At 50.4% G+C, this 18,321-nt stretch overlaps 1 protein-coding gene across 1 annotated transcript in view; it reads left to right on the top strand.

Moving 5' to 3' along the window:
• The window catches only part of OBSCN (obscurin, cytoskeletal calmodulin and titin-interacting RhoGEF), a 116,274-nt gene that overhangs the window by 75,843 nt on the left and 22,110 nt on the right, over positions 1-18,321 (top strand). Inside the window, exons 33-53 of the mRNA XM_078859354.1 lie at positions 3,653-3,919; positions 4,055-4,321; positions 4,830-5,096; positions 5,656-5,922; positions 6,899-7,168; positions 7,513-7,779; positions 8,303-8,569; positions 9,467-9,733; positions 10,339-10,608; positions 11,057-11,323; positions 11,701-11,967; positions 12,253-12,519; positions 13,199-13,249; positions 13,370-13,591; positions 13,918-14,181; positions 14,844-15,110; positions 15,500-15,769; positions 16,283-16,561; positions 17,044-17,343; positions 17,491-17,699; positions 17,845-17,979. Coding sequence (XP_078715480.1) covers positions 3,653-3,919; positions 4,055-4,321; positions 4,830-5,096; positions 5,656-5,922; positions 6,899-7,168; positions 7,513-7,779; positions 8,303-8,569; positions 9,467-9,733; positions 10,339-10,608; positions 11,057-11,323; positions 11,701-11,967; positions 12,253-12,519; positions 13,199-13,249; positions 13,370-13,591; positions 13,918-14,181; positions 14,844-15,110; positions 15,500-15,769; positions 16,283-16,561; positions 17,044-17,343; positions 17,491-17,699; positions 17,845-17,979 — 5,207 coding nt within the window. The remainder of the gene's footprint in view (positions 1-3,652; positions 3,920-4,054; positions 4,322-4,829; positions 5,097-5,655; positions 5,923-6,898; positions 7,169-7,512; positions 7,780-8,302; positions 8,570-9,466; positions 9,734-10,338; positions 10,609-11,056; positions 11,324-11,700; positions 11,968-12,252; positions 12,520-13,198; positions 13,250-13,369; positions 13,592-13,917; positions 14,182-14,843; positions 15,111-15,499; positions 15,770-16,282; positions 16,562-17,043; positions 17,344-17,490; positions 17,700-17,844; positions 17,980-18,321) is intronic.

Here is an 18,321-nt window from a genome sequence, read left to right as displayed (position 1 = left end):
CACTCTTACCTGTCAGCTTTCCAAACCTGCTGTGAACGTCGCTTGGAAAAAGGACTCCACTGTACTCCAGGCCAGCGATAAATATGAGATAATGCAGGAAGGAAAAACAGCGAAGCTCATCATTCATGATGTGGAACCTGGAGATGCAGGGAAATATGACTGTGACACTGGAGATGACCACACTTCTGCAGTTCTCAATGTCAAAGGTAAGGTTAAGCGAATGGAGATGTTGAAATTCGAAAATCATCCATTTTCATGAATCGTCTTTTTGAACAATAACGCATCAGCGTTCCATGCGTATAATTAATATATGATTGTATTCGTTTGTAAACAATGTATCCATCCATTAATACCCATTCATACTTTTACCCTGTATATTAATTTTAATTCCATGCAAATGTTTAGAAAATTAAAGAGCTTGCTAGATATTTATTTGGTTTACTTCAACGAAATTATATAAATCTTTCGGAGTGGAACCCCATGGGTATTCCCAGTGACTTTAATTTAGTAGATATTCTTTGTAATCAGGATATTTACAAGGTGATATCTGACCTACAGAAGCTCCAGTACTTATTAAAGAACACCTAGAAGATCAGGAAGCTGATGAGTTTGGAAGTGCCACTCTTACCTGTCAGCTTTCCAAACCTGCTGTGAACGTCGCTTGGAAAAAGGACTCCACTGTACTCCAGCCCAGCGATAAATATGAGATAATGCAGGAAGGAAAAACAGCGAAGCTCATCATTCATGATGTGGAACCTGGAGATGCAGGGAAATATGACTGTGACACTGGAGATGACCACACTTCTGCAGTTCTCAATGTCAAAGGTAAGGTTAAGCGAATGGAGATGTTGAAATTCGAAAATCATCCATTTTCATGAATCGTCTTTTTGAACAATAACGCATCAGCGTTCCATGCGTATAATTAATATATGATTGTATTCGTTTGTAAACAATGTATCCATCCATTAATACCCATTCATACTTTTACCCTGTATATTAATTTTAATTCCATGCAAATGTTTAGAAAATTAAAGAGCTTGCTAGATATTTATTTGGTTTACTTCAACGAAATTATATAAATCTTTCGGAGTGGAACCCCATGGGTATTCCCAGTGACTTTAATTTAGTAGATATTCTTTGTAATCAGGATATTTACAAGGTGATATCTGACCTACAGAAGCTCCAGTACTTATTAAAGAACACCTAGAAGATCAGGAAGCTGATGAGTTTGGAAGTGCCACTCTTACCTGTCAGCTTTCCAAACCTGCTGTGAACGTCGCTTGGAAAAAGGACTCCACTGTACTCCAGCCCAGCGATAAATATGAGATAATGCAGGAAGGAAAAACAGCGAAGCTCATCATTCATGATGTGGAACCTGGAGATGCAGGGAAATATGACTGTGACACTGGAGATGACCACACCTCTGCAGTTCTCAATGTCAAAGGTAAGGTTAAGCGAATGGAGATGTTGAAATTAAAATATCATCCATTTTCATGAATTTTCTTTTGAACGATAACGCATCAGCATTTCATGCGTATAATTAATATATGATGGTATTCGTTTGTAAACAATGTTTCCATCCATTAATACCCATTCATACTTTTACGCTTCATGTAAATTTGTATTCTATGGTAAATGTTTAGAAAACCTAAGAGGTTTCTAGATATGATTTTGGTTGACTTCAACGAAATGATAGAAATATTTTGGAATGGAACCCCATGGGTATTCCCAGTGACTATAATTTAGTAGATATTCTTTGTAATCAGGATATTTACAAGGTAATATCTGACTTACAGAAGCTCCAGTACTTATTAAAGAACACCTAGAAGATCAGGAAGCTGATGAGTTTGGAAGTGCCACTCTTGCCTGTCAGCTTTCCAAACCTGCTGTGAACGTCGCTTGGAAAAAGGACTCCACTGTACTCCAGCCCAGCGATAAATATGAGATAATGCAGGAAGGAAAAACAGCGAAGCTCATCATTCATGATGTGCAACCTGGAGATGCAGGGAAATATGACTGTGACACTGGAGATGACCACACTTCTGCAGTTCTCAATGTCAAAGGTAATACAAATAAATATTATTGATCTGCAATTTTTCATTTCATAATGTAGCTCCTAGCAGTGAATATGTTTTTAATTTAACGGAGGCGGACGCCACCTGCAATCATAAACGAGGTCGTCTACCTCAGCAGACGTCAAGTTCACTCTGCTGCTGCTCCTGCTGCTACGGTGGCGAGATGTTCCCTCCCTCGCCTTCTATACAGGATTTAGTTCCCGACCCTGACTCCTGTATAGTTGGAGTTTGCATGTCTCTATCTCCCTCGTCGTTATCCCGTGGATTTTTCTCTGGGTCCTCCAGTTTTCCCCTCCTCATTTACAAACAAGCGGCTTGTTTTATTTTTCTGCTATAATAAATTTATACGTGACAAGCCGTTTCATTGAAACCATTCTTTTTGGCCAGGTCACTTCTGAAAAATAATTTTATAGCTCAGTGGACCTTACCTGGTAATATAAAAACTAACTTAGTTTTATAATTGGTTCTTTACCCTTCTATCTGGCAACAAAACTGACACCTTTTTACAAGGAGTCATGTTTGCATAGACCGCAATACCTGCAGTCATAATACAAACAAAAGAACATAACTCTGATAATGTGCACTGTCCTTGAAGTTGATTGGTCCACACCCGAGACAGCTTTCCTTAGAGCCTAGTCTCATATGGGTTGGACCAGATGACGCCAAAAGGCGCACAACTCAAGGACAATGCACCATCAGAGTATGAGAGCTCGGTGCGCCTTTTGGCGTCATCTGGTCCAACCCATATGAGACTAGGCTCTAAGGAAAGCTGTCTCGGGTGTGGACCAATCAACTTCAAGGATAGTGCACATTATCAGAGTTATGTTCTTTTGTTTGTATTATGACTGCAGGTATTGCGGTCTATGCAAACATGACTCCTTGTAAAAAGGTGTCAGTTTTGTTGCCAGATAGAAGGGTAAAGAACCAATTATCATATTTTTACTGGCAAATGAGGTTCCCATAGTGTAACTTAGTTTTAGTTTAGAAGTCACGTCGACGGAAATTGGCGCCAAAATACCCCTTGCCAGGCGATTGGCTGGTGGTCGAGCCGGACTGATGACGTCATCCACATCAATGGCTGCCATGTCGCCCGTGTCGCCGAAACGGCTTCGAATTCGCTTTTCTCGCTACGCATTTTCGTAGAGAACGAAAATCGTTGTCCGCTTACATTTACGAAAATTTATACGAGGCGCTTGAGATTATTATTACTCTATAAGTATTTAATTGCACTTTTCACGACTTAAGACACTTTGATTATTCACGGGGCGTTGGTGTTCATTAAAATGTAACATTGCATATTTTTCGTACAACATATGCAAGATCCTCATCCACTAATCAGTAAACTTTAAACACAGAAACCTAATTATGATGCGTGACTAACTGCAGAATACAGTATATTCTTTCCTTGAATTAAAAAAAAACTTGCTTGGGTGACCATCATAGTTGGCAGAGTCCCAGTCTAAATGTGATATTTAGAGCATTGGCTCAGGACTTCCAACGTGGCATCAACCTTGGCTTGAGTGTTGGGGGCACTTTGAAATGGTTCCTGACTTACACTGATGACATCCTTGCTGCAGAGGCACCAGTTCTGATCCGAGAGGCACTGCGTGACCAAGAGGCTTTGGAATTCGAGAACCTCACTCTCAGCTGTCGACTTTCCAAGCCAAATGCTACCTTGGCTTGGCAAATGGGATCCAGCATCCTGCGGCCTGGCGAGAAGTACAGTTTGATCCAAGAGGGTGACGTTGCCAAGCTCACAATATACAACCTGCAGATGAGCGACGCGGGCGATTACGAATGCGACACTGGGGATGACAGAACCATCGCTACGATTACCGTAAAAGGTACTCGGATTATCCATTTCATTTATTTTCATCTCAAGGAAGTTGAATGTTCGTGGCATCACTAATCAATTCAAAGCTGCTTGTGACGATGACGAGAAAATTGATTCACTTTGAGATGGCCTCTGTGGTTTGCAGAAGCCCCAGTGCTGATTCGCGATGGTTTAAAGGACCAGGAGGTCAACGAATGTGAGAGCGCCATCCTCACGTGCCAGCTTTCCAAAACGCCAAAGGAATTGGTGTGGGAGAAGGACTGCACTGTCCTGCGACCCGGTGATAAGTATGAGATGGGGCAGGAAGGAAACGTGGCAATGCTCATTGTCCACGACGTACAGATGGAAGACGCGGGGGAGTACCGGTGTGACACGGGCGACGAGAACACATCCGCGTCCCTGACTGTCAAAGGTAATGAGCGGTCTTATTTCGACTCATTCCACTCAATTCATTGAATTTAATTGATGGAGATTTAAGTAAATGTTGAAACATTAAATCATCAGGTATTCATATTCTTTGTTCTTTCGGTAAAGTCACGTAGATAGAAAATAAAATAAATAAAAACCCACGACGTTTCGATCGCAACACAAGCGGTCTTCATCAGGCGGAGAGAAAAAATAATAATATGAATTCCTGCAGTCACGAAAGTTTTAAGTCATTATCAGGTATTTTGGTTTTGTTAATATTTTCACAAATTGACGGTTTTGCTCCAAATATATTTCGGCACTTTTCTCGTCCTGGCAACGTGTGTTTAACATTCATTCCAGAACTCCTGTAGAAATATACTTTTTTCTGTATTTTCTTATCTGTAAAATGAATTAAATTATTCTTAACCATTATATCCAACGCACAAAGGGACTGCGTAGTATTTATTTAACATCGGTTAAGATATTGTGTGTTCTCTTTGCAATCTTCACAGAAGCACCGGTGCTCATCAGTGAACCTCCGAGGGATGAAGAAGCCGAGGAGTTTGGCAGCGCTGAGCTCAGCTGTCGGCTTTCCAAACCGGCTCGCGAGGTCGCCTGGCGGAAGGGATCTGTGGTGCTGCAGCCCGGAGAGAAGTACGAGATGGAGTACGCGGGGGCTGTTGCGAAGCTGATTGTTCACGACCTGCAAGTTGAAGATGCTGGGAACTATGAATGTGACACGGGGGATGATTGCGCAAGTGCTACATTGAATGTGAAAGGTATTTGTTTTTTTTTATGTGTAAACAGTACAGTGGCGGCAGAGCGGCGGGACATTGTTAGCTAACTGCGCTGCGAAGTCGGCGACTTGAGTTGGATTCCCAGGCAGAGTTATCAACAGCAGCAAAGTAATATTTGATCGTGGTTCCACCCTTCACCAGCTCTGACTCACCAGCATGGAGAAGTATGCTCGAAGAAAACCTAATGTGGTTTGGCAGTGTTATAAACAAAGAATATAGTGTATATTCAATATGTAGATGCTTATATTATAGACTATTGAATTGGTGCATCCTGGCCATTTTCACATATTTAATTCTTGACAAAGTGAAGTGGTAAGTAAATATGCTTTACAGTGTTTAATGTGAGAATAAGAATGGGCACTTGATTCATATTGTGGCCCAGAACATGACGATTTATAGAAAGTCTCGAGTGGGGATAATAATTTCATGCAAGGTGATAACTGGCTACTTTGATCCGTGATTGCATACGGGAGAGCATAATGCAGTTCCACGTCAAAACCCCTCCTGACCAATCCACTCCATCTTCCTCCTGTGGCCACAGAGAAGCCCGCGGTGTTCACCAAGGGTCTGGAGGAGGTGAGCGTGGAGGAGAGGGGCGATGCCGTGCTGCTGTGCGAGCTGTCCAAAGAGGGCGCCCCCGTCAGCTGGCTGAAGGACGGCCGGGCCCTGGGCCCCGACGGGAGGCACGAGATGAGCCAGGAGGGACGCACGGCCCGGCTCGTCCTGCACAGCCTGAGCCTGCAGGACAGCGGCCGCTACTCGTGCGCCACCGGCCACGACGTCACCGCCGCCACGCTCACCGTCACCGGTGATTGTCCGTGTGTTTGTGTACAGCTCATTGTGGAGGCCAGTGAGGTTGGCGATGGATGGCAATATAGGATCTAGATTGAAAACGATTAAATCTCGATTGAAAATTCATGTCTTTAGAAAAGCTTTTTGCCTTTAGTTTATTGTCCTTCCCCCGCACCTCCAATTAGTACGGTTGGCGACATCCATTGCAAAATAAGTTCAACATACATAGAATGTGTGAGCATAATAGTACAATACAAGAATAAGTTAATTTAATTTAGTTTGGTGGCGCCCTACAGGCTAATCTCTCACAATAAAAAGGCCACTGCCCCAGCCCCTGTGGTTGGACCATCTCTAACTCCACCCATCTCAGGCCTATATAAGACCTGGTCTCGGCAGCTTTTTCTCTCTCTCACCTGAAGACGATTGCTTGTGTTGCGATTGAAACGTCGTGATATTTTTTTATTATTTTTCTATCTACGTGGCTTTACCAAAAGACCCATAGAATATAAATTTAGTTCACTTAGATTTGTTACACGGATGATCCCATTTAGTCAGCTGTCCGGCTATTTTACGCAGGAGACGTGTGGTGCGTGTGCACAGCAGCAGCAGAGAATGAGTACAGGGTCTCTCTCTCTCTGCTTATATGTCTGTCTATATGTCTCCGGTTCTGTGTTTTATCTCTCTCTCAAATGTATCATTCTCTGGAAGAACGTAATCAACCAGGTAGGGTGTTGACTGTTATGTTAGCCAACTCTCTGTGTTGTATTACATTATATTTCCAAGTATACCAGGTTTGTTTTCTCTTTCATTTATACCTGATGATGATTGCTTGTGTTGCAATCGAAACGTCGTATGCTATTATTTAATTTATAATTTTATCTTATACGTGACTTTACCGAAAGAACCAAAGAGTGAGTACAGGGTCCTTAGCGAATATCGCACGACTAACAAACAAATTCATCTGGTTTCCCACCTCTGCATTATCCGCGCAGAACTGGACATCTCGATCGTGAGAGGCCTCGAGGATTGCGAGGTGCAGGAGATGCAGACGGCGACGTTCACCGTGGAGATCTCGCACCCCGACGTGCTGCGCGTCGAGTGGTGGCTCGGCGAGTCGCCTGTCCGGAACAACGAGCTCAACGAGCTGTTCGTCGATGGCAGAGAGCACACTCTCATTTTAAACAACCTCACTCTCCAGGATAGTGGCACCATCCGGTTCCAGGCTGGAAATGCCACCTCAACGGCAACGCTGACAGTGACGAGTACGGAGCACTTTCTGTCGTGCGCACAGGCGCAAAACAAACACCTCGTTTGTATTTCATGTGTGATTAAGAAAATACGAACAACATCAAACCGCTAAGAAAAATACGAGTGGGCTCGGGCAGGGCACGTCGCTAGAAGGGATGATGACGGTCATGAATAAAATCGTTCCTTGTTTCTCGAATCGGTCCGGTCCGGGTATTTCTCATGTGTGGTACGGCCACTACATCAAAGAGAGATGACGACGGCTTGGGGAGGTCTTAATCGAGCGGTGGATTGATCATGGCTGTGACGATAATGACGATGATGATGATGGCGATCATGATAATATGTTTGCGTTCTGCAGAGCTGCCGGTGCGGGTGGTGCGGCCGCTGCAGGACGTGGCGGTGGAGGAGGAGCAGGCGGTGAGCCTGGAGTGCGAGCTCTCGGAGGCGGCCGCCGACGTCGTGTGGAGGAAGGACGGCCGCGAGCTGGAGGCCGGGGGCCGCGTGGCCGCGGGGCGCGACGGGAACCTCGTGAGACTCGTCGTCCAGGCAGCCCGGCCGCAGGACAGCGGCGTGTACAGCTGTGAGGCCGGCGCGGCGAGCTCCTCCGCCACGGTGCACGTCAGAGGTGCGTGTCGTCGTTGTAAGATTCATTTTCACGTCGTAATTGTAATTTGCAGCCCTTTGTCAATCCACTGCTGTCTGGGGGCCTTCCCAGGCTGTGTGTGTCAGTCCTGGCAGTTGTTTGCCAGAACTTCTCACTCACCACTGCTGTTAACCATGGTAGACAGGGAATAAGATTGTCTGGTTCCTCATGCAGGGTAACCACCTTTGTCAAAATGAATTCCTGCAGTCACGAAAGCCTTAAGTCAATAATACATGTCTTTTATACCCATTAATAACATATTATGAACATCAAACTGGTCTCCTTTCATAAAAAAATATATAAAATATTATTACTATATCTAAATAACTTAAATAATATGAGGCTTAAGGGCCTATTATTTATTGCCTCTCTCGGCAGACCATTTTGAAAAACGAACTCCAAAATGTTTAAAATGTCTCTATACAACCAGTGAACGCTAAAGCGGAAGTCCAAGGATAAACATCTGAATGTTCACGGGGGAACTCGTGGCGACGTTTCCCTGCAGATCTGCCGGTGCAGGTGCTGGAGCCGCTGAGCGACGTGACCGCGACGGAAGGCGGCGAGGCGTCTCTCCGCTGCTCCCTGTCCAAACCGGGCACCGAGGTCGCGTGGACGAAGGACTCGCGGCCCGTGCGGCCTGGCGATAAGTACGACGTGGGCTCTGAGGGTCTCTCCGTGTGGCTCGCCGTCAGAGCGCTGCGTCTCGACGACGCGGGGTCGTACGCGTGCCACGTGGGGGACCTGCAGACCACAGCAATCCTCACCGTGCAAGGTTGGCCATCTCAGGCTCTGTGCCACCGCGGTCTCTCTCTCGCTCTTTGTTTCGCCTTCACAGGAACCATATTGGTGGCTAGGAGATGTTAACTACCGTGCCTGGTATGCAGGAGGTCGTCGGTTTGATGCCGAGCCTGACGACTGCTGTATATTTGGAGTCTGCGTCTCTCTCCCCATGGTTGTGTGGATTTTTCACCGGGTACTGCGGGTTTTCCCTCCGCTTTAGAATCAACATGCGTTTGGATTATTTGGCTGCTATACATTTCCATGTGATAAGCCACTTCGTTGAGCGATCATTGGTGGCCAGGTCGTTTCTAAAATAGAACTATATAGCTCAGTGGGCCTCATCTGGTAAAATAAAAAATAGTTTAGTTTAACTTGGTTTCAAGCTCAAAATCTATCAATTGTGCAAAGCGATGAAAAGCTCTCCGGTGCGTTTTTGGGTTGTGCCACATGCTGTACTCAACAATACGTGCTACAACCATAAAACATGGGAGAGCTGTCCAACACAACTGCAACAATATTTGCAGAACAGTTAAAAAGTAAAAAAAAAGGTTACGAATTAAAACAATTGCTTGAAACGCGATGTGGATTACAAAATGAAACAACCTTGAAAGTTACTTTTAAGATCAGGCTCTTAAATTATTTGTGTTATATCATACTATGAATGATGACCACTATGTGCCAAACGCTTTTATTAGGTCTATCTTATAAACGATTACATTTTGTTGTATTATAATGCCTTTCTTTAAAAAATAAAATGTTATAATTGTAGGAAGGCTTCAGTGTATATCTTCATTGTATTATTTTCGTTTGGTTATTTAGCACGTGTATTATTTGAGGGCACGTAAATTAAATGTCACTGACGTTGAATTCCCCTTTTGACTCTTCACAGAGAAGCCCGCGGTGTTCACCAAGGGTCTGGAGGAGGTGAGCGTGGAGGAGAGGGGCGATGCCGTGCTGCTGTGCGAGCTGTCCAAAGAGGGCGCCCCCGTCAGCTGGCTGAAGGACGGCCGGGCCCTGGGCCCCGACGGGAGGCACGAGATGAGCCAGGAGGGACGCACGGCCCGGCTCGTCCTGCACAGCCTGAGCCTGCAGGACAGCGGCCGCTACTCGTGCGCCACCGGCCACGACGTCACCGCCGCCACGCTCACCGTCACCGGTAACAAATCGACGCGTCCTCCGTTGGCGTGACAATCCGTGAGTGTGTTCGCCACTCTGAGGCGTAAAATATTCTTACGTAACCGCAGTAATTTGTAGGAGTCTGGTTGGCATAACCTTTTTGTTCAAAAGATTATTGTCGATAACATTGATAATCCTTCGTAAAACTACGATTTGATGAAGGCCTTCCCACATCATGTCAGTTGTGAGATTTGTTTGGGCATTCTTTGTCACAGTGGTGAGTGTGGATTGGTGAAGGAACCAGGAGCCCGTTCAGATATCACCCACCACTGATATATTATCTGTGGACGGGAATTTATGTCAGACCACATGAACCACTGTGCCAACTACCACATCCCAAATATTATTATTACATTTCTAAATTAGTTACATTGATACTATACTCTTTGGTTCTTTAGATAAAGTCACGTAGGTATAAAATTAAATAAATTAGATTAAATCACGACGTTTCGATCGCAACACAAGCGACCGTCATCAGGCGGAACAGATACAGCAGGACAACTGCTGATATTTGGGCTCAGAAGACAGGAGGAGAGGTGGCGGTATTCGATCTCCTTTCGTGTCGCTTCCTCGTTGTCCGCGCAGAACCGGACATCTCGATCGTGAGGGGCCTCGAGAACTGCGAGGTGCAGGAGACTGAGAGGGCGACGTTCACCGTGGAGATCTCGCACCCCGACGTGCTGCGCGTCGAGTGGTGGCTCGGCGAGTCGCCTCTCCGGAACAACGAGCTCAACGAGATCTCCGTGAGCGGGAGGGAGCACACCCTGACCCTGCGCAACGTCACGCTGCAGGACGGAGGCGCGGTCAGATTCCAGGCCGGGGCCGCCACCTCCTGTGCCACGCTCAGAGTCAACAGTAAGAGTCGTTTTCTCGAGTATGGCACGAGTTGATGACGCCGCTCACACTTACTCTTCGTGTAATTGTTTGCACACAATTATTGTGTATTTAATATGTTTTTATACAGGGTGTTTAAAAAAGATGGACCCAATTTCAAAGAACTACTGCTTTGAAATTAGGTCCATCTTTTGAAACACCCTGTATTTCTTATATGGACCATTATTAATACCGTGTGACACATGCCAATGTGTGGTATGACAGGTATTAATAAGTTAAAGGTAGTTGTTTATCTAGGAAGTAATCACGGAGACTCTTCATTGCTTCGTTGCCTCCTGTAGGCACCTCGCTTCTCAGTGAGTGTCACCCCAACTCCAAGTTGCTTCGTTAAATTCGATCATCGCCACTCCTGTCGGAAACGAGCTAATCTCCATGGCAACGTTGCGTGTTTGCGGTGGCCCCCTCGCAGAGCTGCCGGTGCGGGTGGTGCGGCCGCTGCAGGACGTGGCGGTGGAGGAGGAGCAGGCGGTGAGCCTGGAGTGCGAGCTCTCGGAGGCGGCCGCCGACGTCGTGTGGAGGAAGGACGGCCGCGAGCTGGAGGCCGGTGGCCGCGTGGCCGCGGGGCGCGACGGGAACCTCGTGAGACTCGTCGTCCAGGCAGCCCGGCCGCAGGACAGTGGCGTGTACAGCTGTGAGGCCGGCGCGGCGAGCTCCTCCGCCACGGTGCACGTCAGAGGTGCGTGTCGTCGTTGTAAGAATCAACTGTATTAAGTAATTATAACAATCATTTCATGAAGCAACAATAATTTGCATCCGAGTGCCTCCCCACGCTGCACCAGCTCTGGCGGGTGTTTGACCACACTTCACACTGGGCAGCAGAAAGGATGTCGATGATTGGCATTTCACAGTTTGTAGCTCTAAGGTAGAGAGACGGAACTGTAACTCGTGATAGATATACAATCATAAACATAGTGGAGGCATCCCCTGCAGATCTCTACAAACCGAAACAATATACACGAGCAAATACATCGATTCAGTTTTCCGATGCAATGTCCTATTCAACTCCAACTCGGTGTAGCGAGCAAAGTGGAACGCGGCCATTGTATCCTCCAGAGCTGCCGCTGCAAATTCTGGAGCCGTTGATAGACCAGGAGGCCACGGAGGGTGAGTCGGCTCGGCTCAGCTGCTGGCTGTCCAAGCCGCACGCGAGCGTCGCCTGGAGCAGGGGCTCCCAGCCCCTCCACGACGGCGACAAGTTCGAGCCCCGCGTGGACGGCCGCACGGCCGTCTTCGTCATCAGAGACGTGGGGCCCGACGACGCGGGGACGTACACGTGCCGGGCCGGGGAGCAGGAGAGCGCCGCGCGGCTCTCCGTCCTGGGTGCGTCACGCCCCCCCCCCGCACTCACGGGGACGTGGACCTGAAACCACGAGGACCCGAGTTGGAGTCCTCGGACCGTACAAGCTGTACCATAAAGCAGCTGCACATTGGCAATGCTTGATAATGACAAAGATCGTAAACGTTAAAATAAATATACGTCCATCTTTAAAGTTTTTAAAAGTTCCACAACATAGCTTGTAGAACATCTGGAGGAATTGAAAATCATCATCTTGCCTCAACCAAGTGCCCATATGTAAATGCCAGTGTTTTTTTCTTCCGCCACAGAGAAGCCCGCGGTGTTCACCAAGGGTCTGGAGGAGGTGAGCGTGGAGGAGAGGGGCGATGCCGTGCTGCTGTGCGAGCTGTCCAAAGAGGGCGCCCCCGTCAGCTGGCTGAAGGACGGCCGGGCCCTGGGCCCCGACGGGAGGCACGAGATGAGCCAGGAGGGACGCACGGCCCGGCTCGTCCTGCACAGCCTGAGCCTGCAGGACAGCGGCCGCTACTCGTGCGCCACCGGCCACGACGTCACCGCCGCCACGCTCACCGTCACCGGTGATTGTCCGTGTGTTTGTGTACAGCTCATTGAGGGGGCTATTTGACCATACTTCATCTTGCTGGCCAGTGAGGTTGGCGACGGCTGGGAATATAGGATCTAGATTGAAAACGATTAATTCTCGATTGAAAATTCATGTCTTTAGAAAAGCTTTTTGTGTTTAGTGTGTTGTCCTTCCCCCGCACCTCCAATTAGGACAGTTGGCTACATCCAGCGCTAAGTAAGTTCAACAAAATAGAATATTTGAGCATAATAGTACAACACAAGAATAAGGTAATTTAATTTAGTTTACTCAGATTTGTTACACGGACAGCTGCCGCTACTCGTGCGGCACCGGCCACGATCACCGTCACCGGTAACAAATCGACGCTTGCAGCTGTCACTCGTTTAAAGAAGAAGTACTGAACGATTGTTTAACGGACACAAACAATGTTTTGGTTATCTGAACAAATTGGTGGAAAGCTGCAGAAGAGAGGATTGGGAATAGGGTACAAGAGTGAGTACGAGCGGTGTGTGGGATGAGTGTAGACAGCTTCACAGACTTATCTAACGTATTTGAGACTAATAATAACTAGAGGGGCGTGGTGTGGTTGATCTGAGGGTTACCCTACCACATTGCCACGAAGGTGGCATACACATGCAGCGTGAAGACTCAACGTGCGCTCTTGTCCCTTACAGAGCTGCCACTGAGGGTCGTGACTCCACTCGTGGATGTGGAGGTGATGTCAGGTACGGCGCACGATGCGATCGACGTACATCCCGCACGCGACAAAGGCCACATCAGTCGGATGCGCGAACCGCTCCCGTCACGTGACCCCGCGCCGTGTTCGCTCCGGAATGCTGTCGCAGGGGAGGCGGCGACGTTCTCCTGCGAGCTGTCGCGCGGCGCCGCGACGGACGCTCGTTGGTGGCTCGGGGACACGAGGCTGCTGGACAACGAGCTGAACGCGCTGGGCGTGCTGGACGAGCGCACGCACACGCTCACGCTGCGCCGGCTCGCACCGGACGACAGCGGCCGCGTCGCCTTCTGTGCCGGCGACGTCTCGTCCAGAGCGACGCTCACCGTGACGCGTAAGCGAGCCGCGGGCGTTCGCCGTCGCGGGCGATCGCGTTCGTGAATGGCATGGTCCCTGCAACGGTTGTAAATACTGATGTTTAGAAAAGTTACATTTTTGTCAAATATCTTTATTTATCCAGACAAGCCAATTAATGAATGCTTATACAAGTGGGAGGAAATTGGAGCTCCCAGAGAAAGCCCATGTGCGTTATGGTAGTTCGCAAAAATGTTTTGATCGTTTTCAGTGGTTTTTATCGGCTGTACCATTGCTGCTTTTAGTTCCGTTATGGTGGTGACCGCCCCCCCCCCCCCCCCTGATCCCGGCGCGACCTTCCCGCAGGGCGCCCCGTGGTGGTGACCTCGCCCCTGGCGGACACGGCCGTGGAGGAGGGCGAGCCGCTGCGTCTGTCGTGCGCGCTGTCGGAGCCGGCTCCCGTTACGTGGAGCAAGGACAGCGGAGAGCTCGGGGTGAGCGATCGGATCCGCCTGGCTCTCGAGGGCAGCTCGGCCGTCCTGGAGATCGAGCGGGCAGCGCTGGGAGACTCGGGCGTGTACACCTGCGCCACGCTTGACGACAGCTCGTCCGCACGGCTGACCATCTCAGGTACCACGGGTGGAAGGGCAGGCAGGCATTGAATCTTTCTCTCTCTCTGTGTGCGCAGATTTGCTATCTTATCCTGCGTGTGGGTTTCCTTTGGGTCATCATTCATTGGATTGGCAAAATCAGTTTAAATGTGATGACACGGAGGCACAGACCTTCAAAGTGACTTTGTAGGGATAGTGCAATTGACCGTGATCAGGAAAGCCGCGAGTGCAGAAAAATCCTCATAAAAAAATAACTCATCAAACATCCCAATCCAGGGCCTTCTTGAAAGAGAGCCTTGAGACTCAATGAAGCTTTCTTGGGTATACAAAAGGGCATTATGAAAATTGTCAATTTAATCATTTTTTCTGTTAAACCCAGTCTCATGGGTGCCAGTGTGGCGAGATGTTAACTACCTCGCCTGGTATGCAGGAATTCGTGGGTTCGATACCGAACCTGACGGCTGTATATTTGAAGTTTGCATGTTCTCTCTCCACGTGGGCACATGGATTTTTCTCTATAAAGGCTCTACATTTCCACACGATGAGCCACTTCTTTGAGCTGTCATTTGTGACCAGGTCGCTTCTGAAAAAGAGCTACACAGCTCAGCGGGGCCTGACCTGGTAAAATAAAAACACGGTTTAGTTTTTTATTTTTGGTCCCCTCGTTCCACCGCACCACAGAGAAGGTGGCGGTGTTCATTGTGCCGCTGGAAGACGTGCGGGCGGAGGAGCGCTCGCGCGCCGTGCTGTCCTGCGAGCTGTCGCGTCCCGACGTCGACGTCGTCTGGCTCAGGGACGACGTGGAGCTGGAGGCGTCGCCGCGGGCCTCGGCGAGCCGCGACGGCGCCCGCGCCGCCCTCGCAATCGCCGCCGTGCGGACGGACGACGCCGGGGAGTACTCGTGCCGCACGCGCCACGACCGCACGGCCGCCGTGCTCGTCGTCACGGGTACGCCCGCCGACTGGGGGGCCGCGTGGCGACCTCCCTCACGGCGTTCGTCGCCGCGGACCGACTCATTGATTCGTCAATGAGTCGGTCCGTCGATATTTACATTCACGATACACCCGTCGAAAAATACGTGGGCACATAGATTTTTTTGCATGTGCAATTAATAATTTTCCAATGTTACATTTAGGCTCACGAAGAGAACATAACTGTACGATTTGAATCGCGACCCCCTAATCATGACAATGCGTTGAATCTCGAGGGGGATGATTTGTTACAACGCAAGTAGGAGTTCATTGCAATCGTCGAATCGACGCACCGTTACGCCCCTAACTAGCTGCCCGACACACCGTGACACGCGTCGCCTGTCCTCTACCTCCTCCCGCGCGCAGAGTTCGCCGTCGAGATCACGCGCCCCCCCGCGGACGTGGAGGCGTGGGAGGGCGAAGTGGCGCGCTTCTCGTGCGAGCTGTCGCGCGCCGACGTGGAGGACGCCGGCTGGTGGCTCGGGGAGCAGCCGCTCGGCAGCAACGAGATCAACGAGGTGGCGGCGAGCGGCGCGACGCACGCCCTGCTGCTGCGCAACCTCGCGCCCCACGACAGCGGCCTCGTCACCTTCCGCGCCGCGCGGGCCCAAGCAGCGGCCCGCCTCGTTGTGAAGAGTGAGCACTGGTTGCATAAATTTCGTCGCGTGAAATCTGAAGGTGGTGTAGATTAGATCCGGGTTCGCAAGTCAACTAAAGAACTTTTTATTTTTTTGCAATAAGTCATGTGAACCCATTACATATAACGTATACAAATGAAAAGCACAGATTTCTAGACAATTTGACACATGTGCTGTGAGCTTAACCATCGATATTAACTCCATGCCTGGTGGGATCTCGAATGAAATCCATGCACCTTCCCCGGGCAACTGGTCTTGCCACAGCTCACCACCGATGCGTTACTGTTTACCCTTTGCGCGAGAGCTGCTTCTTGGGGCACGCACAAGAAATTGTTTTACGTGCATTAATGTATGTTGAACTTCTTTCGCACAGTACGTTGCCAACCGTGCCAATCGGAAGCACGTCCTAAGGGACCGCATCGGCGGCGCTTTATTTATTTATTTCAAGTGCCGACCAAAATCACCTGAGCACCACGAGCTCCGCCGAATAACCGCCGTTTGCCGCCCCCAGGACTGCCGCTGCGCGTGGCCACGCCGCTGTCCGCGGTGGTGGCGGAGGAGCGCTCGACGGCCAGCCTGGTGTGCGAGCTGTCGCGGCCCGCCGAGCCGGCCGACCGCCTCGCGTGGACCAAGGACGGCGTGGCGCTGGAGGCCGGCGGGCGGATCGCCGTGGAGCAGGACGGGGCCCGCGTCCGCCTCACGGTGCGCGACGTCACGCTGGACGACGGCGGCGTCTACGCGTGCCACGCCGGCGTGGACGCCGTCACGTCCACTGTCCTCGGGGTGACGGGTACGTGAGGGACGACGCGTTGCGGGGCGGGGAATCCACGGCCTGCGGAACAGAGGTGGCCCTCAGCTTCATCTCATTTGGCCCGTGGCCACATAAGGCTCACCGCTTCGAAACGGGCCGCAAACGATAATTACCCCTCACTGCAGCATCTTGACCGCACTAATTGGGTACTGGAGGGCACTGTTTTTCGACCTGACAGCATCACCGTGTTTCTAACATTGGCGCCGCTCTGTCACTTCGGTCCCTGCAAGTGTCCCCTTGTGCCCAGTCGAGCATAACCTGATACTTCACAAGCTACAACGCCCTGACATGAGTTCCAGGAGAGTTACATTCTCATGACACACAACGTCATGAGCAAACCAAACTGCATCATCGTTGTGGAGAAATAATTTGACGAACAATAAACCTACCAAACTTCTCGCGGGCATCTCCAATAAGCACGCATTGCCACGATGGTCTCGTCGCCCCCCTTGGTCGTGCAGCCTGGCACACGGAGATGGTGCGGCCGCTCGCGGACCAGGCGGTGGCGCGGGGCGGTGAGGCGCGCTTCACCGTCGAGCTGAGCCAGGCGGTGCCGCCCTCGGACGTCCACTGGTACCTGAACGGCGAGGAGATCGCCACCGCCGTGGCGGGAGGAGCGGGCGAGGGCACGGCCGAGTGGGAGACGGAGCAGGAAGGCGCCACCTGCTCGCTCGTCCTGAGCCGCGCCCACCGGCGGCACGGCGGAGACGTGGAGTGTGTCGTCCGCGACGTCGCCTGCGCCGCTCGGCTCGCCGTGCACGGTACGGACCGCCGACGCGCGGCCGAGATCCCACGCTCGAGATATCCCGCTGCCTCCGGTAACCGATTCGCGCCGCGTCCGATTCTCCTCCTGCCGGTGCTGACGGGGGATCCCCCCTCCCCCCCCGTGCCTCCGTGCGTGCGATCAGAGGAAGAGGGGCGCGGCGACCACGGGCGGCCCGGGGGGCCCCCGGAGTCGGACGGTGAAGCCCGGCCGCGGCAGCCGTGGGATGCGGCGAGCCGGAGGCGGCGCATGAGCTGCGAGCCCACGCTCGGCTCCATCCACGAGGAGGCCGAGGAGGCCGAGGGCGCCGAGGTGGAGGTGGCCACACTGGACCGAGCGGCCACCAAGATCCAGGTCTTCCCTCACGCTGGCGCGAGATTCTGGCTGCACGTTTCATGCTGTCCGGGTGGACGCCATTTTTGTACCTCTGCGTAGTCACCCCGCCCCTCCTCCTCCTCGTGTCTTTCCCTCACTCGTGGTTCCGTTCGGCCTCCTCCAGGCTGCCTTTCGCGGATTCAAGACGCGCAAGGAGCTGGAGCGGGAAGCAAACCCTCCGCTGCAGCCCACTCAGAGCAGCCTACGCAGCTTCCTCATCCGGCAGTCGGCGGAGGAGGAATCGTTTGACGGAGATGAGGTGCAGGGTGCAGGCTTTGACGATGTAGATCGTGGTTACAACACGTGGGGAACGCGACCTTCTGGTCATGATGCCTGGGTTTCATTGTCGTCATCATGATACGTATCCCTCGGTAAGGTTTCTGTAAATTAGAGGCATCCAGATATCAAACACATTAATTTCCGTTATGCGATTGGAGATGCATTCCTATGGAAAAAATATATAATTCGGCTCCAAGACATAATCATTAAATCAGACTTAAGAATGCACATGTAATGGTAAATCGTAATTTTATGATGAAACATGAAGTCAGTCACAAAAAAATATATACTGTACATTACTTAACGAGAAACTGTGGTCAAA

This window comes from Lampetra fluviatilis, chromosome 1 (assembly GCF_964198595.1).
Source record: "Lampetra fluviatilis chromosome 1, kcLamFluv1.1, whole genome shotgun sequence".
NCBI lineage: Eukaryota > Metazoa > Chordata > Hyperoartia > Petromyzontiformes > Petromyzontidae > Lampetra > Lampetra fluviatilis.
The sequence above is the reverse complement of the archived record's forward strand: the minus strand, read 5'-3'. Positions and strand labels throughout refer to the sequence as shown.